The following is a 25,733-nucleotide window of genomic DNA, read 5'->3' on the forward strand; positions in this document are numbered from 1 at the left end:
AAAAAAAAAAAAAAAAAAAAAAAAAAAAAAAATCCTTTTGCCTGAATTACTGCAGCAATGCGGCGTGGCATGGAGTCGATCAGTCTGTGGCACTGCTCAGGTGTTATGAGAGCCCAGGTTGCTCTGATAGTAGCCTTCAGCTCTTCTGCATTGTTGGGTCTGGCATATCGCATCTTCTTCTTTACAATACCCCATAGATTTTCTATGGGGTTAAGGTCAGGCGAGATTGCTGGCCAATTAAGAACAGGGATACCATGGTCCTTAAACCAGGTACTGGTAGCTTTGGCTCTGTGTGCAGGTGCCAAGTCCTGTTGGAAAATGAAATCTGCATCTCCATAAAGTTGGTCAGCAGCAGGAAGCATGAAGTGCTCTAAAACTTCCTGGTATCTTCCTGCGTTGACCTTGGACTTCAGAAAACACAGTGGACCAACACCAGCAGATGACATGGCACCCCAAACCATCACTGACTGTGGAAACTTTACACTGGACCTCAAGCAACGTGGATTGTGTGCCTCTCCTCTCTTCCTCCAGACTCTGGGACCCTGATTTCCAAAGGAATTGCAAAATTTACTTTCATCAGAGAACATAACTTTGGACCACTCAGCAGCAGTCCAGTCCTTTTTGTCTTTAGACGCTTCTGACGCTGTCTGTTGTTCAAGAGTGGCTTGACAAAAGGAATGCGACAGCTGAAACCCATGTCTTGCATACGTCTGGGCGTAGTGGTTCTTGAAGCACTGACTCCAGCTGCAGTCCACTCTTTGTGAATCTCCCCTACATTTTTGAATGGGTTTTGTTTCACAATCCTCTCAGGGTGCGGTTATCCCTATTGCTTGTACACTTTTTTTCTACCACATCTTTCCTTCCCTTCGCCTCTCTATTAATGTGCTTGGACACAGAGCTCTGTGAACAGCCAGCCTCTTTTGCAATGACGTTTTGTGTCTTGCCCTCCTTGTGCAAGGTGTCAATGGTTGTCTTTTGGACAACTGTCAAGTCAGCAGTCTTCCCCATGATTGTGTAGCCTACAGAACTAGACTGAGAGACAATTTAACGGCCTTTGCAGGTGTTTTGAGTTAATTAGCTGATTAGAGTGTGGCACCAGGTGTCTTCAATATTGAACCTTTTCAAATTTTTTCTGAGATAATGAATTTGGGATTTTCCTTAGTTGTCAGTTATAATCATCAAAATTAAAAGAAATAAACATTTGAAATATATCAGTCTGTGTGTAATGAATGAATATAATATACAAGTTTCACTTTTTGAATGGAATTAGTGAAATAAATAAACTTTTTGATGATATTCTAATTATATGACCAGCACCTGTGTGTATATATATATATATATATATATATATATATATATATATACACATACACATATATATGCACGTCGTTTAAGAAGTGATTCAGGTTGGGTACAGACCTCTGCAGGTGCGAAATCGCGTTATTGGTGGGGGGCGGTCCCCCTTGGTAGAAATGGGAATGCGATGCGACCGCAAAGGGCACTTTCACTTTCAGGATCAAAGGGGCAGGGGCTCAAGGCAGGGGCTTTTCTTTTCTGTAGGCTGAGGGTGTCAGCACTATTATACTTCTGCTTTACGGAGAGCACAGTCTGTGCTCAGAACAGAGACTGTCCTGGACTCGGTAGCCCTATATCTTTCATCAATACCTCATTACTCTAAGCAGGTCCTATCACAGCTTCCAACGCGAGCGAACACAGCTCCGGACGAGTGCCATCCTCAGTCTGGTCCCGTGCTGAGTTGATTGACAGCTCAGTGAGGCCATCGGTGGCATCTGTTAGTGCGAGGCGTCCGCTCCCAATGCCAGACTCTCTGATTAATAATTCCAAACACAGTGCGAGACAGAGCGTGGGGTCTCAGCATCCTCTACGATTCCTATCTTCATCCGAATATGTTGTGCCTCAAAAACACCCAGGCAGATAACAAAAGCAAATAAGAGACGGGAATGACGGTGCAGCTCTCTGTTAATTACGACTGCCGATGCTGCCAGGGTGTCTGGGGAACATGGTTTTCCATACACAATGAAAGAGATGCAATAATGTATCTGTGACAGCAGACTAGTCGGTCGGTATGACCAATCATTAAAACACACATCAATTGAGGAGCACGCTGCCAGCTAAATGAAATCACAGTGGGAGGCTCAACCAGGGGAAAAATAAAGTGACCATATGATCTAGACTAGAGGTCAGCAATTACTGGAACTGCAGCCTGGATCTGTTCCCCGTATTGGCAGATAAATTTACATTTCTTGTAAATTAATATAATCATAAACATCGCTGTATCTGAAGCAACATACACAGACTATTATGACACGGCAACAAATGTATAATGTATATACAAAAACCACAATGGCAGGAAAACGTAATAATAAATCAAAACAGTAGGAGAACCGAAGAAAGCCATTCATGTTTCTTTATGTTGTTGACTGCAGATTTTTAAAGGGATAATTCAACCAAAAAAAATTTAAAATTCTGTCATCATTTACTCACCTTTTTTTTCCAAACACAAGACTTTTGTTCATCTTCGATACACAAATAAAGATATTTTTCTTGAAACCTGAGAGATTGAAAAGCCCTTTACACCAAAACTTTGATGCATCCAAAAGTTTATCATAAAAGAAATCCATATGAAACAAGCGATTTTATCTCACTTTATTTGCTAAACTGATTTAATTTTGGCTTTTATTCATGAATATTTTTATATATATGAATATTTATCAATGCACATACATAGAGCTCATCAAATATGGAAAACACAAGCTCAAAAGTGCTTGTTTAATGCAAGAACCAGTGTGATTTGTTCTCGCATGTACAATTGAGCAGCTTGAAAGCGTAATGTACTTTCAATGGAGGGACAGAAATCTTGGGTTTGAAATGACATGAGGTTAAATAAATAATGACAGAATTTTCCATTTAATGTTTCTGATTCTGAATCTTCTGAAATGTTGTCATGTCTCCTAACTTCAGTTTTATGAAGTGGCGTGAGCACTTTTTTGTGTAAAAAACAAACAACAACAAAAAAACCCTCACACAATTTACCACTTAATTTACAAAATATTAATCTCCATTGCTGTCCGGGGTTCCTCAGTTGAAATCACATTCCGGTTTAAATCATGTTTGCCCACCCCCCATACAACCCCCCCTTCCGAATTTAAGACATCAATGTACCGTTCCATATTAAACCCATATGGAACACAGTTTGTACTAAACATTAGCGGCAAATGCAAAAATCTTGTATAAAAACTGATTTAAAAAGTTTTGAGGTAAAAAAAAAAAAAAAATCAGAAAAGATTGATTTTCATCCACACTCATAGTTTATGCCACTTTTCACATAAATCAAAGCACCTTAAACCTGGCCACTGCTGCTGAGTTTAACTTTAAATTACTGAATACATTAGAGAATCAAGCCAGTTCCACCGCGAGCTCAGGGCGGCACACATTTATGTGCCCCTGGATGCTCTGCACATGGTTTTATGTGCTCTGGATATGGGCTTCTGAAACAAAAAATCTGAGGAGAGTTACTGTACTGGGAGCAGATAAAATATGTGGGGCCCTGCTGATCAATAGGTTGGTCTTGGGCAGCGTCTAAGACCATTCCTGCAAGGCTGGGTCCCATGGGAGAGCTGCACGGTGAGGCCCATAAGACTTTAAAAGTGAAAAATATGACAGCCAGTCAGTTTTGCTTGCATAAAATAGAGCCTCAATAGTATGAGTATTAATTTTTAATGCAGGCCATGTTTCTGACCCTGTCCTTTTCTCTCCAGACATTGTGGCAGCTCAGCTGAAGGGAGAGGTGTGCTGAGGTGAAGCTTAAACACACACTCAACTCTACACAGCTGAAACCATAAAGCACATATGTGAATCATTTGCCGTTTAATACATTAAAAGTTGTTTATGTGTGACCACAGAGTTTGTCTGTATTAGTGGAAATAAGTGCACAGATGCGCACTGACATTTATTTTCTTTCAGAACACTAATAAAAGCAATTTGTATAACCTTCATTGTAGTGCACACGTTTGCAGTGATATATGTACAATATACAGTATATTACACTATTGCAATTTTTTTTCTTAATTAGTTTTTATTTTGTTTACTTTGTTCACTTGAAACTCATATTTGATCACCAAAATTACATATTTAAACCTTTTTTTCCCCTGTGAAAATAAATTCTTAATGCCTTAAAATAGCTTGAATGTAACTCTACACTCTTGCTTCATTTAGTATACGCGGATCCTTGAATATGCATATTAGTCCCCGCCTCCACTCAATCACACCAGCTTAGAATACCTGATCCACTTAGTCAACTTTACTGTAGTAAATGCTGCAGGCTGCACAATGGCAAGTGGAAAAACTGGTTTAATTCAGCCATATATGTTTGAACAGCCCAGGTTCATTAGAAAAACGTTCCTGTGTCAACATTTTTGCAAAAAAGTTGAGGTACATTTTTCCAATGAGCCTGTGTTGTGTTTGAACCAGAAACTGATTCAGAAGAAGAGGAAGAGTGAATTATACCGGGTCGTCTTTGTATCAGAATGGTAATGCATTTTATGTATCACTCTCTTCAGCGTCAGATATATAATTGTATGGTTTGACTATGTTATCAAACAGCTAATAATGTGTTGCTAATGTTACACAAACTATTTCCCTTTCACCATCTCAGAGTCAGACAGCCGCTTTCTAAAAATCAGCATCCTTACAAACGCTTTGAACAACTTAGAACGTCAGTGGAGAAAGACATACAGTATAGTTTTTCACAACATAATATACATCATATACATAATTCACCCTCTGTATTTGATTTTTTCATATCAACAGAAAATATACCGGGATAACCTGGCTTCTCTGGAGACCCCCCTGCTCCGCAGCATAGTTAATGATATGTGACCTGATCCAGCAAAATGAGTCACAGTGACCCAAATTTCAAAATTGAGATTTTGGTATCAATGGAAAGATGAGACAATAAGCTTTAAAATGATATCCTAGTGAAAGTCATACCTTGAATGGTTTTAAAGATATACCCATTTTAATTATGGTCGTCTGCCCTCTTTTTCAAATTGAAAACCTGAGAAAATCACTTTTAAAGTTTTTTGCCCGTTTTTTTGTTGATATCTTTCAAAATCCATTGCATTTAAAGGGATAAACTATTTATTTTACAGCTTAATTTGACCAAAGACATTTTTATATATATATAAATGCTATTAAACCAGGCTGAAGCTCAAATATTTTGAAAGTATTTATTTGAATTAACCCTTTAAGTAAGACCTGAAGGCTTTTTTAGAGTTCTTTTTTTTTTTTTTTTTCCTGAGCGACACACAAAAGTAAAGACTCATAACTCCAAAACTCTAGCAAGGAGAGTCAAAAGGTAGGTATCATTAGGTAACATTTTAAATTTTAAGAAAATATAAATTACATTACATTTGGACATTTTCTTGCCGAGAAACAGCTGATAAAAGACAAAAAATATATATAATTTAAAAAAAAAAAATTTTCTTTTTTTATTTGACATGGAATAACTCAGGAACACAATAAGATCGTTAAAAAAATTCTTTTTTGGTGATGCTCTCCTATATGTGTGCTGCATCTGGTTCAAATTTCATGGTGATATTATAAAGAATAGTTTGAAAAATTGTTGTTCATTTTTTCCGCAGCCAGGTGGCGCCAACGGGCGGTAAACTCCGGTTTAGAGGTGCTTCTCAGCACTCGTTAGGAGTTTTTCAAAATGGTTAGATGCATTAAAAAGATGAGATTCTAAGCTTTAAAATGATATCTATTTTGTGTTATTCCACGTTGGAAAACGAACATGGATGGGTCCGGGAACATTGGATACACACTGCATCCCGGAGAGATGAGAGACATGTTTTTAGCCAAGTATGTTAAATCATTCCGTGAGTAATATCTTGTGATCAACGCACAAGATGGATTTTGGATTCATTTTAATCTTGAGAATCTGCTTTAAATATTGATGTGCAATTTTTTATGATCTGTGCATTTTTCATGAAGTTATGAGCACGTGAAATATACATACTTGTATTCAGTTAGCTGCTGTGCTATTTTTGTTGTAAACGCATATTTCTCAGACTCATTAGAGGGTGAAAACAACGCAACAGAAGCATGTTGGAGGCTTGATATGAAAGTTTAAAGTCTTTGGTTTTGTATGCAAAAAGAATTTTTGTGCTACCTATATGGATTAAATTTTTATTGGCTTTTAAATAGAGACACGCAAATGAGAGTTTTATTTTATAAGGCGCGCTAGTCTGACAGGAGGATGGCTGGACCGATCGCGTGCCTGTCAGTCGAAAAGGGGCTTCCCATTGTTAAAAATCAGCGTTTAGGTCAGTGTGTTTACATTTCTAAGCTTTTTGATTGGTTCTATACAACGTGTAACACCATATTTGTAGAGCAGAGATAATGACGTTTCAGGGGATACCGGGAAATGCTCATAAGTGACAAGAGGAGTTGAGAAGTTCATTTCCAGCTAATTTAGTAAAACCATGTCAAATTTAATAGCCATTTAAATACCTTTACTCAATTATCTGGACTACGAAACTTTGGGAGATTATTTTTGAAAGTCTGTTCTTTGAAATTAGCTTAAAAAAAAAAAAATCGATTTTTTCATTGTTTTTCCACATTATCGGCCCGTATCTTAAAATAGAACGTTGCGACTTCCGACTCATTTCGCCAGATCGGGTCACATATGCTAAAGGCTGCCCCGCACATTGATGGGATTGGCTACAACATGTTTGTGACAATAGGGAACTGGGGAGATTTCAAACCACGTTTTTGAGACTATCTTTGGTAAACTGCCTTTTTAAATGAGAAAGTATGCAGCAATGGTGTTGACTCATGAATTTGCATATTAAAACACCACATAGACATATAAAAAACACAACTTAATTTTCACCTCAGAGGGTCTTTAACAAATTGTGTTAAGATATTAAAACATGGTTTGAGAGAATAAATCTTAAACTAAGTTTGCCTTTCATACCTTATTGGCATTTTTTTGTTGTTTTCTTTTTCTTTCTTATTTTAAGAATACGACTCAATAAATTTAGTTGGATTTATGCTTAAACAAGAAAATAAATTACCAATAATGTATAAAAAAGTAATTTCATTATTGATTATGATAGGATTCATTGAATTTTGTGCCTCACATAAATCTATTTTATGGATATTTAAGTAAGAAATTTTACTGGATTTACATATTAAACCGTGTTTTGTATTAAATTGCATTTTTCTTGCTTTAAGAAGTCTCACTCAATTTTGTTGGATTTATGCATGATTTTTTTTATACATTTTTAATAATCTTATTATTATTTCAAATAATATAATTTTCTCATTTTTAATATTATTATTTTTTTTAAATATGTAATTACGCTTCTCAAGTAAATCTAAAACTTTTAATGATATTTAAAAAAGAGAATTTTACTGGAAAAATAAGCTAAAAATCCTGATGACAAAACGATTTTTTTTTGCAGTGTACTTCAAGCTGGATTCATGTCATTTTTACTATAAGCCTCCCACACTGAAGCTTCATTTCTAGAGAGCAGAGAGCATGCCCAGTACTTTCACACCTGATCTAGTCCATCTGTCTGTGCAGGCAGGACCTGACCAGAGCAAGCCCAGACATCTCAGCAGCCAGAGTGCTGGCCAACACTACACACATACACACACACACACACACACACACACACACTTTCTCTCTCTCTCTCTTTCTCTTACCCGAAACGCCACCGTATGTAGTTCTCGCGCCTCTGCCAATCCCAGGCCAAGGTGTGGCGTCGGCTTTGAGAGCCATCAGTCCAGATACAGTATTGGTGGCAGTGACTCCATCTGCCCCGCCTACAAACAACCACAGAGGTTCTTACAAAACCAGTAAGTAATATAGCAACATATGAATACACGTGCTAACCCTGTCAAAAAGATCAGCCTCACCTCACCAGGGCCTCATTGATATGATTACATTTTGATGCTAAATTGTATGGATGTGATCCTATGTTATGCAGGAACAAATCGAGATTTATAAAAGAACAAATTGAATACACAGAAAATCTTATATTTAAAAAGGTTACTGGCCTACATTGTACATTTATCCTTCACCCTCCTGTCTTGTATTGTGAAGGACATGAATGAGAATGAATGATGGGGTTAAATGACTTAAAGTGCAGTGTAATAAATGGCATGAGTAAGCAGAAGAGAAGAATATCAGGGAAAACATCCATGTCTTTGTTTCAGAATAATTATGCATGTCCTAATTATAATGACATGATTATGAAAATGTAATTTGAAAATGACTGATTAGGTTAATGTGTTGAATGCAGACTGTTGAATGTTCAAGAGTTTGGGGTCAGTAATTTGTTAAAAAAAAATAAAAAAAATTAACACTTATTCAGCAAGGGTGGATTAAACTTATCAAAAGTGACTGTAAATACATTTATAATGTGAGTTCTATTTCAAATAAATGTTTTTTTCTTCCAATTCTATGACCATATATTGAAAGAAATTAAAACTTTTATTCAGCAAAGATGGATGAATTTATTTCAAATTAATTCTGTTCTTCAGAACTTTTTATTCATCAAAGAATCCTGAAAAAATGTATCACGGTTTCCACAAAAAATAGGCCTATAAAAAGTACAACCGTTTTCAGCACTGATAATAATGAGAAATGTTTCTTGAGCACCAAAATCAGCATATTAGAATGATTTCTGAAGGATCATGTGACAATGAAGCATCACAAGAATAAAATACGAATTTTAAATGACTAATTTTAAAAATATATTGAAATACAAAACAGTTATTTTAAACTGTAACAAATAAATTCAGCCTTGGTGAGCATAACAGACTTTCTTAAAAAAGAATAGTACAGACTCCCAAACTTTTGATAGTGTGATAGTGTATATATATGTTTTAGAAAACTTCCCCATCATAATCCACATATTTTTAACATTAAATATATGACACGTATCACATGTTTGTGTGCAGGTGAGGCTACTCATACCCTCATATGCAGCTCTGGCGATGTCAACGATGTTGGTGACGTTTGGTGTGAGCTTGGCAAAGAAGGGGATGGTGGTGGCCTTTCGGACCCAGCGACAGATGTTCCTCACCAACTCGGGGTCCTAGAGTGATAGAAGAGTCAAAACTCATTACAGGCTTCTGTAGAATGCTATTTAAGACTTGTTTCGACATTCATTCTGGACATTCAGGAACTTCCTGCTGTTAATTCAGGGAGTCAGAGACCATGTTTGTCAAACCCAAAAACGACAAAGAGCACAAACTGGGACGTTTGAGGTGCATTTCTCATTCATTTACATTCATCTGCTGGTCCATTTTAAAACAGCAAGGCTGCCCTAAATATTCACCGAACACTGGCCACAGAGCACAGAGGCAATGTTCAAAATGTGTTTTCTCTCAATCTCTCTTTTTTTTCCCTCACTCACATCCAGTTTCTGTCTTTCTGCCGCTCGCCCACACAAACACACACCAAGGACTCCAAATGGTTTAGCGATCCCCTCATGAACTCTCTCAGATGTGGCCAGGGAGGAAAACGCTGTTGTGTCTGAACATGTCGTCTGAAACACATCGCTGCCTTCATGTTGCTTTTTCACTTATGCGGCTGCCTTTTCCCGTTCCCTTCCCCCAGCCTTCTCTCAGTGAAGCTCATGTCTCTCATGCCCTTGTCATTCAGTAAGCTACAAAAATAATATATAGATGTATTATATCTATAAAATATTCCATTTACACAAATGTGTGTTTGTTTGAAACGTTCTTAAATTAGAACAAATTTTACATTAGCTTCTACTTTTGTTACAAAAATTTAATAGACAAGTAACCCAAAGACCCCTATATAAATTTATATGACACTTTGAGGTGCGGTTGGGTTGCAGAGATAACTAGGGGTGGTTATGACTGAAAAAGGGTGGTCTTGTCCTCCTCTAAACCACTTTGTAATTTAAACACTGGTTCTCCTTTAAGCGACAAGAATGCAAGTGCGACAAGTCTGATTTGCCTAAAGTGTCCTGCATTTTTAGTCACAACGAGAAATAAAACATTGAATCGGATACAAATCGAGTCCCTCAGAACTTTTAAATGAAGGAAAATAACCCATCTCCAGCAACATCTGGAGCAGAATAAAGTGTGTTTTATAGTGAAACCGCACCTCCTCTGTTGGTGCTGTGGTTCTGGAGAGCAACGTGATGGCAGCCCTCCAAATCACTGGCATTCATAATGAATGAGATTTGAATGGCGCGCATCTTGAGAGTACCGCAAACTGTCATAACTCAGAGATACGGCTGAGATGTGCCAAATGGAAATGTGATGTGCCTCTGTCGTACCAGGCTCCGGGCTCCTCAGACATCTGTTGGAAATGCGATGCTTCGGGGCATTTCTGTTTTCCTCTGAATATGAGCGTGTTTGTTCATAGCATGTGTGGGCCCATAAAACATCTCTTTTTTATGTTTTTTTCTTTCCTTTTTTTGGCAGAAAAGTGTCAGAGTGAGTGAAAGGAAAGGGATGAGCACAAAGCAGCAAACAAAGAGATAGAAATGAGGCGCTTTTGAGGAAAAGCCCTATTGTCTAACTTGTTGTAGCCCATCACGTTTGATTGAAACGCAGCCTCTGTGCCGCGCTCTGTAATCGCTGCACAAGAAACTTTATTGTTGATCTTACCCTCCAGCTATTGTTTCTGACTCAAGATTTTGAGGTCTGAACACAAGCGGATGTTACTGGTGGACGCTGACATGGCGAACAAAGCTTCATGATTGGAGATTTGAACTTTTTCTGTGATATATGTATGTTGCGATATAAAGAAATACATGAATGTTGTTTGTTCAAATACAAATTGAGTGCTTAATAAAAATAATTTCATTGTTCAGTACAACTGTAAAATTACAGGGAGACCAGAGGGCTTTTTTTTTTTTTTTCCCTGAATGGATGCCAATGGAGGATAGGCTTCACTACACTGAGTAAACTGCTTTTGTTGGAAAACAGCTTATTTAATGAATCGACAGCCTATTGGGTAATCTAACATGTTTGTCATTAAACATTCGTTTTGGATTTATCTATTTTTAGAGAGTTTACACCGAAAAAATGCTGTCACAGACAATTTTGTTGTAGCTAGGATCCAGTTTACGGCACTTTTCATTCATTTCGATGGTATCCGCAAACAGCGATTGACAACTCTGAAAGAAATTAATGTCAAGGCTGTAATGTGATTGGTTATCAATGGCAAGTTGGCCATTATGCGTTCTCCAATGGTAGAACCACAGACCCTGATATTACTCAATAAAAAGAACATCTCTGTCAGAAGCGCATATTTATTTAATTAATTCGCAGTCTGCACCAAGCCATATCACGATAGCGATTTTATTTCGATATATTGTGCAGCCCTAATCTGAACAAGTTTCTTTTTGTGCCGAGGAACATGAGGGGATGATATGTGGTGCATTGGAGGAAAATAGCCACCAGTATGGGCCGTGGGAGGGATGTGGGCAGCAAGCATTTATAACAAGGCTGGCAAACCACACACACATACATGCACACAAACACACACACACACACACACACACACTAAATCTTGTCAGAGGGTAGCAACCAGAATGTTCTACGGTCTACAGAGAGGAGACAGAAAAACCCAAAAGAGAGGAAAAAGAGAACTGTGCGAGCTATCGGTGAAGACGGGGTGATCAGGGACGGTGGCGCCAGGGACCCGAGCGCCCCAAGGAATGAAATGCTTGAGCGAGGAGAAAAAAGCAGCACCTTCGGGCTCGCAGAAGAGATTGAGAGCACATTAAGATTTCCAGAAGCATAATGGAGGCTGGCCAGCAGATGTCTGCGAGCGCAAGTGTGTGTGCGTGTCCATCTGTGCATAGGTCACTGGTGGCGAGGCTAAAACATAGTGGCTAACAGCAGGGAGCATGGTCAAGGGAAGGTAGAAAAGCATTAGCGGAGCGCTAGGGCCAGAGGCAGGTGCCTGGCCCTGAAACAGATGCTGCTTGTAAGAACTTAATGTCCTCACAGAGGGGAGCTCAGCGGCGCTGGGAAGGCCTATGACAGCTTATTAAAGGCCTCTGGCTGACAAGTGTTTGTAAGCTTGGCTTTCAAGGCTCCGAGCTCAGGGCTCGCGCTTCGCTGGTGCTTTGAATGCAGGAAGAGAAGCACCTCTGGCTAGACGTGTCTGTAACCCTTTTCCTCGAAATCCGGGAAGAACCGGTCCCGGTGAGGATCGGGACACTTATGAGATGCATCAATCTCACAGAGAGGGCACTGAATCTGAGCCTGGGATCACTCACTGCGCGCACACACACTGCCGGACTCAAAAACATGGGCAAACACACATGATACGACTGAAGGTGCAGTGGAAGATCAATGAATGTGTTACGTTGGTAATATATGGAGCTCAGGCCTCGAACACATCTGAAACACAGCACAGGCAGTGTAAAGTAAGGCACGGGTGCAATATCTTGTCCACCTCAGACAATATCACATGTAAGGAGGATCTATAAATATAAATCAAGCAGGGAGGGAAAGTACTTTGTCCTGCAGATTGTAGTATGTCTGTTTTCAGCACCACTGACAGCTCCTTCAGCTCTGGATGCTGTGGTGATTGTCATATCACTGATTCTTGAGCACTGAGACAAAACATGCTACAAAACTGAAGAAATAGAAGTACGTGTATCAAAAGAATTATTTTGGATTAATAAAAACACAATATAATATAATATAATATAACAATATTGTCCTATGAAGAGTCAGTGATAAACACATCACAACCACAGTAACTTAAAGCTGTAGCACAAACATTTGCCATTAATCATAAACAGACTCTAGTAGAAAACAATATGTAGTTCAGATAAAGAGAAATCCAGCTACGCCTGAACCAAAACAATGCATCGCTTAAGATTCCTCAAGTTCTCCAGCATCCGCGCTTGGAGAGAGAAACTGTTTAACATTAGCATATTTACATCTTTGTGAGTTGATTTCTGTCTTTGTAAAATGTAAATGAGTTTCCCCTCCAACAGTGCTGTGTCCAGATAGAGCTGCATTAGCCCAGTGTGCCGTACGCTCCAGGGTTCAAAGAGAGGGCCACGCTCCCTGATTAAATACCCAACAGTATGGGGCTGCAATCATACATTTTTGTACCGGTGCACAATTTCCCACTTATTCTCATACAATCAACGAGACCTCCCCCTGTTCCCCACAGTAGAAGCGGGAGAGACAGAAACATACAGGAAGGGGTGGGGGGAGCGAAGGGGGTGATCAAGACAGTGGAAAATAAATATGAAGCAAAGACAGAGAGAGACAGACAGACGGAGAAAGCCAGCGATAGAGAGAGCATGAGAGAGCGTGTGGCAAACAGTGTGATTAAATGATATTGCCTTGCGTTAGTTCACACAGAGGTTAGCTGCCAGGAGGCAGCAGGCTGTGATTAGCTTCATATGTGCATGTGTGTGTGTGTTTGTGTGTGTGTGAGGTAGCGCAGGGCTCGTTTAGAGCCTCTGCAGGAGCACAATGGCTTTGTGTCCTGTTTGAGGGGGGAAACAGCTCCTGCTCCCCTCACAACCATAACGAAGCTGAAGGGAGATGGAAAGGAATGGGGTACCATTAGATGCCTCCTTATGACCCGATCTGTCCTTTTCTTCTGCATTTGAATGTCTTGTGAGGCTTATAGGATCTCCCTGCTAAAAAACACATAGCTTGGGAGCGGAGACTTGGTACGCACATACTCCGTCACCAATGCAAATTGTGGGTGACCCGAATTTGAGTCTAAATTGTGCCATTTCCAGATTCACCTTCCGTCCCGTCTGCCTGTGATTTCCTGTCAGCTCACCAATGTTTGCGCGAAGTGGTAAAAGCTCAAGAAAGCATTTTCTTTTATTGCTTTCTTGGAACGTGCAATTCTGTGCTCTTTCATGGAGCCTTTTAAACCTCAAACAAGATGCAAAAGCACCATAAAAATGGTTCCAATGAATCATCTGCTGTACACCAAATCAAACGATTTGTGTGAGGAACAAACTTAAATTTGTAATTCATGGACCCTCATTGACCATTTAACCACTAATCACAGAGTCCAAACTGAAAAAAAAAAAAAAAGGTGTAGGAAACTTTTTTCACTCAGAAATTGCTAGTAAATTTCACAAATAATTATAAAGAAATGCCAAGTAACACTTTTGAAGTAGAAAGTTTGAAATAGTATTTCTTGTAAAACATACTCCAATAATTTTTGTTTTATTTACATCCTTGAAAAATATTTTTTTACAGTGCAAGAACTTTATCATTTTGATTCATGAGCTAATCATTCAGGCCAGATTTATGAACCAGATCAACTAGGGCAGAAAGACTAATCATAAGAAAATTAATATTGCGATACGGCTTAGTGTGATTCTCAGGTGGTTGCAGCAAGGAGAGTTGAGAGGCAGGATCTAATGCAATAGTCTCTTTATTTAACAATTTAAACAAAATAACAGAAGTGCAGGAGCACTGTATAAACGTAGGGGAACAAGATACACACAACCAACTTAACATAGAATGGACAGGAATGAACAGAAAATGAGCACTATTTATACACAGAGTGAACTAATTAATACAAATTAGGACCCATGAAAACAAACCAACAAGGGGAACACAGGCAAACGGGAACTTAACAGAACCAAAACCAAAACACAATGAACCAAACATACTCCTGACATAACACCCCCTCCTGTAAGGCCTTGCGCCAACTAAATAAAGACTAAGAGTCCTTACGCCAACTAAATAAAGTACAAGATAGGAGAGAAGGTAGGGGCCCTGGACGAGAAGCTGGAGACAGGCAGAAACTGGGAAGAGCTGATAGAGGGACCACGACGGCGATGACAGGAGCATACAGGTAGCCTACTCCATACGAGGAGACAGAGAGACCTAGCAACACAGATGGTCCTGGAGGCCGAGATGGAGATGCAGTGATGAGCATCCGAGGTGGAGCCTGGGACTGAGGTGGAGCCAGTGGGACTGAAGACCAAGGTGTAGCCGCAGGAAGGCAGAGCCCGACGGAGCCAAAGGGGTGGAGGGATGAAGCACAGTTGAAGGCCCGGAAGTCCATGGTGTAGACAGGGCGATGACTGACCAAGGTGGAGCCAAATGGATGAGGGAGGATGACGGTCCCAGGTGGAGTCAAGGGAGGGAGAAGCTAAGGTGGAGATGACTGGTTGACAGGCTGAGGTGGAGTGACGGGCTCAGTGAATGGAGGTGGAGCAAGGGGATCGGATTATGTAGCTGGCTCACGCACTTGGTCAGACTCCGTCTTGTACGCAGGCTCCATGACGCAGATGACCTTCAGCATTAGCTTGGGCTCAGGCTCTGTGGCAGTCATGCGCGTAGGGTTTGTGGTGGGCTCAGGCAGTATGCCCGTCTGAGTCTGGAGTGGGGCTGGTGATGTCTTCCTCAGCAGAGTAGACGGTGAATGGAAAACGGCAACTCACCAGCACCCACTCCACAAACTCTGAAAATGTCCCTCAAGAACCATGACCAGGAAGGCAATATAAAAAGAATAACAGAAATGCTAGAGCACTAGATAAATGCAAGAGAACAAGATACACAAAACCAACTTAAAATAGACATGAGAATGGACAGGGATGAACAGAAAATGAAGGCTATTTATACTCAGAGTGAACTAGTTAACTGGAACAGAAACAGGTGTGTACTAATAAGGAACCATGGAAACAAACAAGCAAAGGGAACACAGGCAAATGGGAACTTAACAGAACCAAACCAAAACACAATGAACCAAACATACTCCTGACATAATACCCCATCCCTTAAGGCACACCTTAATGCTAACTAAATAAAGTCCAACAGAGGAGAGAAGGCGGGGCTCTGGATAAGGACAAAAATTTGGATACCGGCAGAAACTGGGAGGAGCTGATAGAGGGACCACAGTGGTGATGAAGGAGGGAGGAGCTAGGGAGGCAATGATGGAAGGAACATACAGCTGACCTGCCAGGACGAAGGCCCACGGCAGAACCGATGGTGGGAGAAGCCAGGGTGTAGTCAGAAGTCTAACCACCAGGGTTGGAGCAAGGAGAGTAGGAGACGAGGAGACAGAGAGACCTAGCAACACTGATGGTCCTGGAGGCCGAGGTGGAGATGCAGCGATGAGCATCCAAGGTGGAGCCTGGGTGCCAGAGGACTGAGGCGAAGCTGGTGGGACTGTAGACCAAGGCAGAGTTGTGGGAGAGGGAGCCAGACATAGCCAAAGGTGTGGAGGGACAAAGCACAGCTGAAGGCACGGAAATCCGTGGTGGAGGTAGAACAATGACAGACCAAGGTGGAGCCGAAGGGACGAGGGAGGATGACGGTCCCAGGTGGAGCCGAGGGAGGAGCCAAGGTGGAGCCGACTGGTTGACAGGCTGAGGTGGAGTGACGGGTTCGGTGAATTGAGGCGGAGCCAAGGGATCGAACAATGTAGCCGGTTCAAGCACCTGGTCAGACTCCACCTTGTACGTGGGCTCCATGAAGTAGATGGCCTTTAGTATTAGCTCAGGCTCCGTGGCGGGCATGGAGTCAGGGTCTGTGGTGGGTTCGGGCAATATGCCTGTCTGGGTCTGGAGTGGGGCTGGTGATGTTTTCCTCAGCAGAGTAGACAGTGAATGGAGAATCACAACTCACCAGCCCCTACTCCACAAACTCTGCAAATGTCCCTCGTAGACCATCACCAGGAAGGCAATATAAAGAAAATAACAGAAATGCTGGAGCACTGGATAAATGCTGAAGAACAAGATAAACACAACCAACTTTAACATAGACATGAGAACGGACAAGGATGAACAGAAAATGAGGGCTATTTATACACAGAGTGATCTAATTAACTGGAACAGAAACAGGTGTGTACTAATCAGGAACCATGGAAACAAACAAGCAAAGGGAACACAGGCAAATGGGAACATAACACGTGCGTGTGTGTTTCAAAATAATAGTGTTATCCCAAATTGTGCAGCCCTAAGATCAACTGATTAATTTTAAAGATCTGAAGTGTTCATTCACAAACAGGACACACTGACTTTTCTCATGAAAGAGATCTATGGCCGCCATCATATTTCGATATTTAGAGAATAATGACTTGAATTTCTGTCTGTTTCAGTCACACAAAAATATGATATATACATATTTTTTGCACAGGAAAGAAAATCACATAGGTTTAGAACCTGTTTTTTTCAGCAGTGCTGTCTTACCTGTCCACAGGCCAGTCCCATACCTCTCTCTCCCATGCCATGAGGACAGGACAAGTTTAGCTCCAGAGCATCAGCTTTAGAGTCCTGTTGAGCACAAAATAATGAAGGAAAACACTAATGAAATAAAGGCAAGAATCATTACACTGCAAAATTACATTTACAGACAAGCAAAACCAAAGCTGAAATATGACACAATCTCATGCAAAACAAACAAGGTTGCTTAATGGATTTCTACAGATCGGATTAGTATTTTACCAAGACAAGACCAGTAGTAAATGCCCTTCCAAGATGCATTTGAGACTCATAGCAATCCGACCACTCAAACAAGCTTGGGAGGTGGTTTAAGACACTTACAGGATACGACTCGGCCCAGCGTAAATGTGAATAAGACACATAGATGAAGCAATCATGAAACTCAAACACTAATTGCCATAGTGTGTGAAGAGAGATTTGTTATATTTCCATATAGATCAGGAATAGTAGATGGAATTTATTTTGCATTTATGTGGCCAAGTATATATGTAAGTGCAGTTCAATCAATTAAGACACAGTCCTTCAATACTTCATAAACAGGCTACAAATTACATGTGAAATGAATGTTCAAATGACATTTATTTTAAAAGACAACACAACTCTAGCCAAATGTTTCAAAAAAGTTTTTTTTTTTTTTCTATTTTAAAGTGATTATATATATATAAGACGTAAAAAGCACTTCCTTATCAAAAACAGCTTTGCAATGAAATATATTTTTTATATACTATATATACTAAAGTGTCCAAATACTTTTTGGGGCCACTGTATGTAAAACAGCAGGAGCCACCCAGAAACTGCACAAAGAAAGAGAGACAAATCTATAACAAAAAGAAAAAAACACCTCGAGCACTTCCCAGCATTCAAAAAGCATAAAATGGTGTTCTTAAAATAGACCCAGAAGAACTCTTTGACATGTCAAAGCTGCCACAGAGTCGTCTTATAAAAAAGGGAAGCAGAAAAAAGGCAGCACAGGTGGATGGGGAGTGGGTGAGTGAGCGAGGGTGCTGGAAGTGGGAAAGCATTCAACAGGCAATTACGCTCTGGCGGCCGTTCTGAACCACACCGAAATGGGGAGAGCCAGAACGATTTCTCCGCTACACACCCTACAAACCTGCTGCTTCAGACACACAGCCATGGCTTTCCTAAAGCCTGACAGCCATTAGAGAGGAGAGAAAAAAGAAGGAGAGAGAGAGAGGGATAGTAAGTGAGAGCGAGTGAGCGATTTGGCTGGGTTTGAGAGACACAAAATGACAGACAAGGCAGGCAGGAGACAGAACTGTGCAAATCTACTCCAAGGTGTGCTGATATAAGCTGCATAATATATTATATGGCTAAAAATATGAGGACATCTGCTTTGTGAACATTTCATTCCACAAATGATGGAGAATAATATGATGTTGGTCCGTACTGCAATAACTTCTCTGGAAAGGGTTTCCAGTCAAAGCTGGAATTTTTCAGTGGCTGTTTCCTTCCTGCATCTACATGAACATTACTGGGGTCAGTACTGATGTTGAGCGATAAGAATTTGGAATAATAATATGAAAAAAAAAAAAAAAAAAAAAAAAACTTTTTATGCATTTGCAGTCATTAGATTTACATAAAATATTATCAGTAATTTTACACTGTAATGAAATTGTAACTGTAGACTCTTGTATATACACAGTACACACACTATTCAATTGTTTGAGAATTTATTAATGTTTCTGAAAGTCTACTCACTAAGGCTGGAAAAATCCCAAAAATACAGTATAAACTAATATTACAATTTAAGTTTTCTATTTTAATATATTTTAAAATGTAATTTAAAATGTGATGGCAAAGCTGGATTTTCAAAATTACATAAAAAGCACCATATACATAATATATACATATATACACTACTGTTCAAAAATTTGGGGTATAATTTTTCTTTTTTAGGGCCCGAGCACCGATGGTGTGAGGACCCTATTGTAATTGCTCAGCCAATTCTTCTTCTTCTCCAAAATGAATCGCATTTTTGAGGGCCTAAACGTTCTCAAAAACTCATGAAACTTTGCACACGCGTTAGAAGTGGTGAAAATTTACATCTGATATGGGTTTCAGAATTAGGTGTGGCAAAATGGCTCGATAGCGCCACCTACAAAATTTCAATTAAGCGCCCTTTGTGCTACGTTTCACGTACAGGTGTGAAATTCGGTAGACAGATGTAACAGCCCAATACCTACAAAAAAGCCCCTGGGTGCAAAGTTTGTAAACCCAACAACCTCTCTACAAAATTTTGGCAGTTTTTGCCATTTTCACATGTTGTATTTTAATGAACTCCTCCTAGAGCTTTAATCAGATCAACGTCATATTTGGTCAGTCTAATCTAAAGGCCTTCGAGACGTTAAATTGCGAAGATCTAGAGTTTTTGCTGAAGAGCGTGTCCGTGCCGGCCTGCCAAAGTTCGATAATACAGTATAAAAATACAGTATAAACTAATATTACAATTTAAGTTTTCTATTTTAATATATTTTAAAATGTAATTTAAAATGTGATGGCAAAGCTGGAATTTCAAAATTAAATAAAAAGCACCATATACATAACATATATACACTACTGTTCAAAAATTTGGGGTATAATTTTTCTTTTTTAGGGCCCGAGCACCGATGGTGTGAGGACCCTATTGTAATTGCTCAGCCAATTATTCTTCTTCTCCAAAATGAACAGATGTCAGACAGATGTAACAGCCCAATACCTACAAAAAAGCCCCTGGGTGCAAAGTTTGTAAACCCAACAACCTCTCTACAAAATTTTGGCAGTTTTTGCCATTTTCACATGTTGTATTTTAATGAACTCCTCCTAGAGCTTTAATCAGATCAACGTCATATTTGGTCAGTCTAATCTAAAGGCCTTCGAGACGTGAAATTGCGAAGATCTAGAGTTTTTGCTGAAGAGCGTGTCCGTGGCGGCCTGCCAAAGTTCGATAATACAGTATAAAAATACAGTATAAACTAATATTACAATTTAAGTTTTCTATTTTAATATATTTTAAAATGTAATTTAAAATGTGATGGCAAAGCTGGATTTTCAAAATTACATAAAAAGCACCATATACATAACATATATACACTACTGTTCAACATTTTCACATGTTGTATTTTAATGAACTCCTCCTAGAGCTTTAATCAGATCAACGTCATATTTGGTCAGTCTAATCTAAAGGCCTTTATGACATTAAATTGCGAAGATCTAGAGCAGGGGTCATCAACTATATTTGTCCAAGGGCCAGAATTTTTCACTGCAGACACTGTAAGGGCCAGATACTCGTAATATAAAATAAAATTTGAATTGTATCCTAATATGTTATTATTTGATATACTAATTCTAATTCCAAATTTATGTTATTTTTTACATATTACCTACTGCAGCAAGCCACCAGGGGGCGATAGCGATATTTTAGGCTTCATATTCGTGAGGCTGTCAAGCTGTCCATCACTGTCACGCAATTGTGCGAAAATCCCAGGCAAGGAAAATTTTGACATTTGTGAAAAAATGAGCACGTGAAACAATAAAAGATGTTCAATGAGAGAACGCGTTTATCGTCATTCTTGACTGAAGGCAGGCTATGGCACAAGCTACTTTTCAGAAGGCTTTTTTTTTCCGTTAGATTTAAAAATAAAAAACGGTTCTCATTCCCCCTTGAATAAGGCCGGCGACACACTGGCTGCGTGAGCGTCTCACCTGCGTGGCGTGTCCGTTTTTTTTTCGGCTCCCATATTTAACAGGTTGGAGTTTGCACACTGAGACGCGCGTCTCAGGCGCGCTCGAGCCACGCAGAAAACGCGTGCATGCTAGAAATAGAACCGACGCGTGTTCCAGCCCTATGGTTCCAGCAACGGGAGTGTTCTCTGGCTAGAGCGCAGAACAGTGGAGTTTGTATGGACCTAAGTGCATGTCTGAACTTGTGTTTTGTTGCTTTGACATTGTGTAAAATAGAATAATAGAAACAAAATGTATTAGCATTTTTACCCGTTATTATCAATCTAAATTGATCTCGTTTTTAATTTAACTTAATTTCGTTTTTCTTTATTTAAATTTCGTTTTTTCTTTATTTAAATTTCGTTTTTCTTTATTTAAATTTCGTTTTTTCTTTATTTAAATTTCGTTTTTTCTTTATTTAAATTTCGTTTTTCTTTATTTAAATCTACCCTTACTGTGCCAATTTGTTAGTCAGAAAAATATTAGACTACCTTAAAAGTATTGCTTAATTTAACAGACCTGTGTGTGCGTTTTATATCACTAGTGCAGTGTCCGTTCTCGGAGCATAAGCCCTGCCCGCGTGAGGTGCGCCGCTTCCCGCTGTCTCGCGTGTCCATCTATATTGCACCAAATTCGACACTGCACTCCCTTGTGAAGTCGATTGGATGAACGGTTCTCGAAATAATATAAATGCAAACGGACATACAGACACAGATTCCTGCCTTTATTAGAGAGAAAAATATGTTCAGCCCCTCTCTCCGAAGCTTCGAATAGTCGATGTTCATCAAAAATGGTATTCGGACAAGCCCTAAACTTTTTCCTCTTACAAGGCTATTCCTGATTTCATTATTATTCTGGGGGCCGGATGGAAATCTCTGGCGGGCCGGATTTGGCCCGCGGGCCGCCAGTTGACGTTGCATGATCTAGAGTTTTCGCTGAAGGGTGTGGCCGTTGCGGCATGCCAAAGTTCGATGTTTCGCCATGAAACAGAAAGTTGTTGTAACTTAGGCATACGATGTTGGATCTGCCCCAAACTTTACAAGTTTTATTAGAGTCCTGACCTGAAGATATCTATATGCCAATGTTCAGTTGCAGTCATAGCGCCACCTGCCAGCAACAGGAAATTACATGTTTTACACTGTGATTAACTCCTCATAGACATTTAATAATAACAACATCATATATGGTCAGTCTAATCTTAAGGCCTTAGCGACATTTAATTGCAAAGATCTTGAGTTTTCGTTGAAGGGCGTGTCCGTGGCAGCCTGACAAATTCTGATGTTTCGCCATGAATGATGAAGCTGTTGTAACTCAAGCATACAATGTCCAATCTGCTCCAAACTTCACATGTGTGATAAGAGTCCTGGCCTAAAGACATCTTTATGTCAATATTCAGTTAGTCATAGCGCCACCTGCTGGCAACAGAAAATGGTATCCTTTACACTTTAGTTCACTCTCAGAAAAACATTTTAATATGCCATGATGTACCAAACATACTAGAAATATGTTAAATCATGAAGCACTTGGCTAAGTGCTAATTAAAGCCAAGAAACAGGAAATTCTAGTAACTCAGGCATACAATGTCTGATCTGCTCCAAACTTCACGTTTGATAATAGTCCTGGCCTGAGGACATCTACCTGGCAATATTCGGCTACGGTCAAAGCGCCACCTGTTGGCAGCAGGAAGTGTGGCACTTTGAAATGACTTGGCTATATTTCTCCTGTATTTACTCGCTTGCATCCATGTCACCCACTGTTCACTGTTTTCCTGATGCCAACGGGTGGCGGTTAGCCCGGGTGCGAGGGCCCTTTCATCGCTGCTTGCAGCTTTAATTAATGTTGAATTTTCATTTCCAATATGCTGATTTTGTGCTCAAGAAACATTTCTGTTTATCAATGTTGAAAACTTTTTATTTTTTTTTCAGGACTCTTTGATGAATACAGCATTTATATGAAATAGAAAACTTTTGTAGCATTATAAATGTCTTTGCTGTCCTTTTTGATCAATTTAATGCATCCTTGAATTATTTATGCAATATGCGTGTATGTGTGTGTGCCTATATATATATGAAGACTTAAGATGCAAAAGCCTCTAAGTGCCATCAAAACATTTCTTCTAAAAAGAGCATTTTTATCAAGCTTGTATGTTTAGGTTCAGTAATTTCACTTTAATGGCAATTAATAGGTCCTTTTCATTGCCATTAAAGTGAAATAACTGAAAATAAACATACACCCTTGATAAAAATTATAATTTTAGAAGAAAATTTCAAATGGCACTTAGAGGCTTTTGCATCTGATGTCTTCATATCTCTCTCTCTCTCTCTTTCTCTCTCTCTCTCTCTCTCTCTCTCTCTCTATATATATATATATGACACTATAGTTCATTTATGTAAGTGAGGATAGCAAAATAAAAGAAACTGTGACATATTATACCCATAAATTCTTCATACAGAGGACCACCAGTAAAATTGATAAAAATTTGGAACCAAAAACTATTCATACACTTTGACCTGACCATGTTTTGCTTAAGTGTTATCTATGGAAGAGGATTAGGGCCAAGCAATAATAAAAAAATAAAACCATCTCGAGATTAAAGTTGTTAAATTTCGAGAAAAAACTCGTTAAATTTCGAGAAAAAAGTCGAAATAAAATGTTGAAAATAAAGTCATTAAATTACGAGAAAAAACTAGTTAAATTTCAAGAAAAAAGTCGAGATAAAATGTTGAGAATAAACTCGTTAAATTACGAGAAAAAAGTTGTTAAATTACGAGAACAAATTCGTTAAATTATGAGAAAAATGTCGTTAAATTTCGAGAAAAAAGTCGAGATAAAATGTTGAGAATAAACTCATTAAATTATGAGAATAAAGTCATTAAATTACGAGAAAAAAAAGTCATTAAATTACGAGAAAAAAGTCAAATTACGAATTTGTTCTCATAATTTAATGACTTTTTTCTAAACTTTAATCTCGAGATGGTTTTATTTTTTTATTATTGCTTGACCCTAATCCTCTTCCGTAGTTATCTGACATAATTAAGATTATTTTTTTCTGACACAGTTTAACTCTGAGATCTAGTCATATTTTATTACCATTTTTTTAAACTATAGTGAATAAACTGTAATAATGAATGAAATGTTCAAGGTGTCTGAATAAATTTTGGTTTGACTGTACATATATATATGAGAGGGTGATATAATACATATACACACGCAGTATAAATTTATATATGTGTGTGAATGTGTTATAACTTCCCTGAAGGGAAAACCTAACCTGAAAAAAAAACAGCCCTACACTATTCTTATTCCTCCTCCATAAACTTTTCAGCTGGAAATATGCATGCGTGGAAGGTTGGGAATGTGAGTCGCCCTCTCAGTCAGATTCAGATTCTCACGTCAGTCCGAGATCCGTTTGTCAGACTGCCAGATGGTGAAGACTGAGTGATTAATCAGAGAATGCATTTCCACCGCTCCTGAGCCCAATAGTGACGGGCTCTTCGCCACTCCAGCTGATGCTTGCCGTTGCTCGTGGTGATCTTAGATTTGTATGCAGCTGCATGGCCACAGAAACCAAATTTATAAAGCCCCTGATGAACAGTTCTTGTGCCGTTCTGTGTTTCCAGAGGCTGGCTGACTCAACAAAGAGATTCGCAACCAAGGACAGATGATATTTGCACACAATGCACCTTAACATTCAACGGCACCTTTCTGCATTTTCCACCTGCGACTTGTGGGAAAGATGGCATCCTTGGACAGATTTCAAGTAATTCTATTTGTGAATCCTAACAATGGCATGGGGGAAAACAAGAGCATCACCTATGTGTGTAATGAGAAAGAGCTTTTGTGTACCACATACAACAGAAAACTTCAAAGCTGATTTCTATTATCCAGAAATCGTAAAAAGTACATCACATCAAAGCTCCCCACTTGAACGGAAAACAAAAGCCAACTGCAGCGCTCGTTGAGACGAAGATAAGTACTTGCATCTATAGTAGCTTTCCATTTGTAAGCCCAGATGATTTCAGTCTTCACATATGGACCAGGCTTTGAGCTGCAGCTTACCTGCAGGACTCCGAAAAATGTTGTTTGTGTGTGTGAGTGAGACAGAGTGAGTGGAGGATGTCTGGATATGCTCCATTAGACAGCCAGAGGCCTCAACACAAACACTGATCAGACCTGACACTAACTTTGACAAGAACTAACCACTCCAGTGTGATCAAAGCCACGCTGTCCAGCCCAATCCAGCTCATAGCTACTTCAAGGCACCTTTGATAGACAATTCTGTTGGGCCCTTTAACACAGTACACTTCTTTAATGAATGAATTAATGATCAGCATTAAGAAATTTCTTGGATTCTTCTCTTAGCTAAAGCAAGAATATGTGAGACTTCATCGCCACAGAAAGGCCGCTCTCATATCTTCTGCGTCTTTGAAAGTTTCATAAAAGCACAGTGTGTTTAGTAAAGGCGAGCATGACGCATCAAAATAGCGATCCGAAATCAGAGCCCAAGTACAGTGAAAATCAGAGTAAAATATCCCTTTTACTCCTAGTATTAAGATCAGTTTCTGGTGGTCACACGCGGTCAGTCCAGATGATCCAATGACACAAAGTAATACACTGATGTAGCAAGTGTTGTACACTATCCTTCAAAGGTTTAGGGTCGGTAAGAGTTTTATTCATTTTTAATATATTTTATTTGAATATATTTTTACATGTAATTTATTCCTGTGATGGCAAAGCTAAATTTCCAGCATCATTACTCCAGTC

At 39.3% G+C, this 25,733-nt stretch overlaps 1 protein-coding gene and 1 long non-coding RNA gene across 3 annotated transcripts in view; one reads left to right on the forward strand and one right to left on the reverse strand.

The window, feature by feature from the left end:
• The window catches only part of LOC125250009, a 43,065-nt gene extending 39,055 nt beyond the window's left edge, over positions 1-4,010 (forward strand). Inside the window, exon 3 of the long non-coding RNA XR_007180708.1 lies at positions 3,780-4,010. This is a non-coding gene — a long non-coding RNA (uncharacterized LOC125250009). The remainder of the gene's footprint in view (positions 1-3,779) is intronic.
• The window catches only part of dpydb (dihydropyrimidine dehydrogenase b), a 159,155-nt gene that overhangs the window by 26,803 nt on the left and 106,619 nt on the right, over positions 1-25,733 (reverse strand). The window contains exons 16-18 of one of the 2 annotated variants that reach the window (XM_048162299.1): positions 17,217-17,300; positions 9,011-9,131; positions 7,735-7,854 (exon numbers count right to left, since the gene is read on the reverse strand). In XM_048162299.1, coding sequence (XP_048018256.1) covers positions 7,735-7,854; positions 9,011-9,131; positions 17,217-17,300 — 325 coding nt within the window. Of the gene's footprint in view, positions 1-7,734; positions 7,855-9,010; positions 9,132-14,433; positions 16,753-17,216; positions 17,301-25,733 lie in introns of those variants that run through there. The other variant, XM_048162300.1, reaches the window with a different exon arrangement.

The sequence above is a fragment of the Megalobrama amblycephala genome, linkage group LG17 (assembly GCF_018812025.1).
Source record: "Megalobrama amblycephala isolate DHTTF-2021 linkage group LG17, ASM1881202v1, whole genome shotgun sequence".
NCBI lineage: Eukaryota > Metazoa > Chordata > Actinopteri > Cypriniformes > Xenocyprididae > Megalobrama > Megalobrama amblycephala.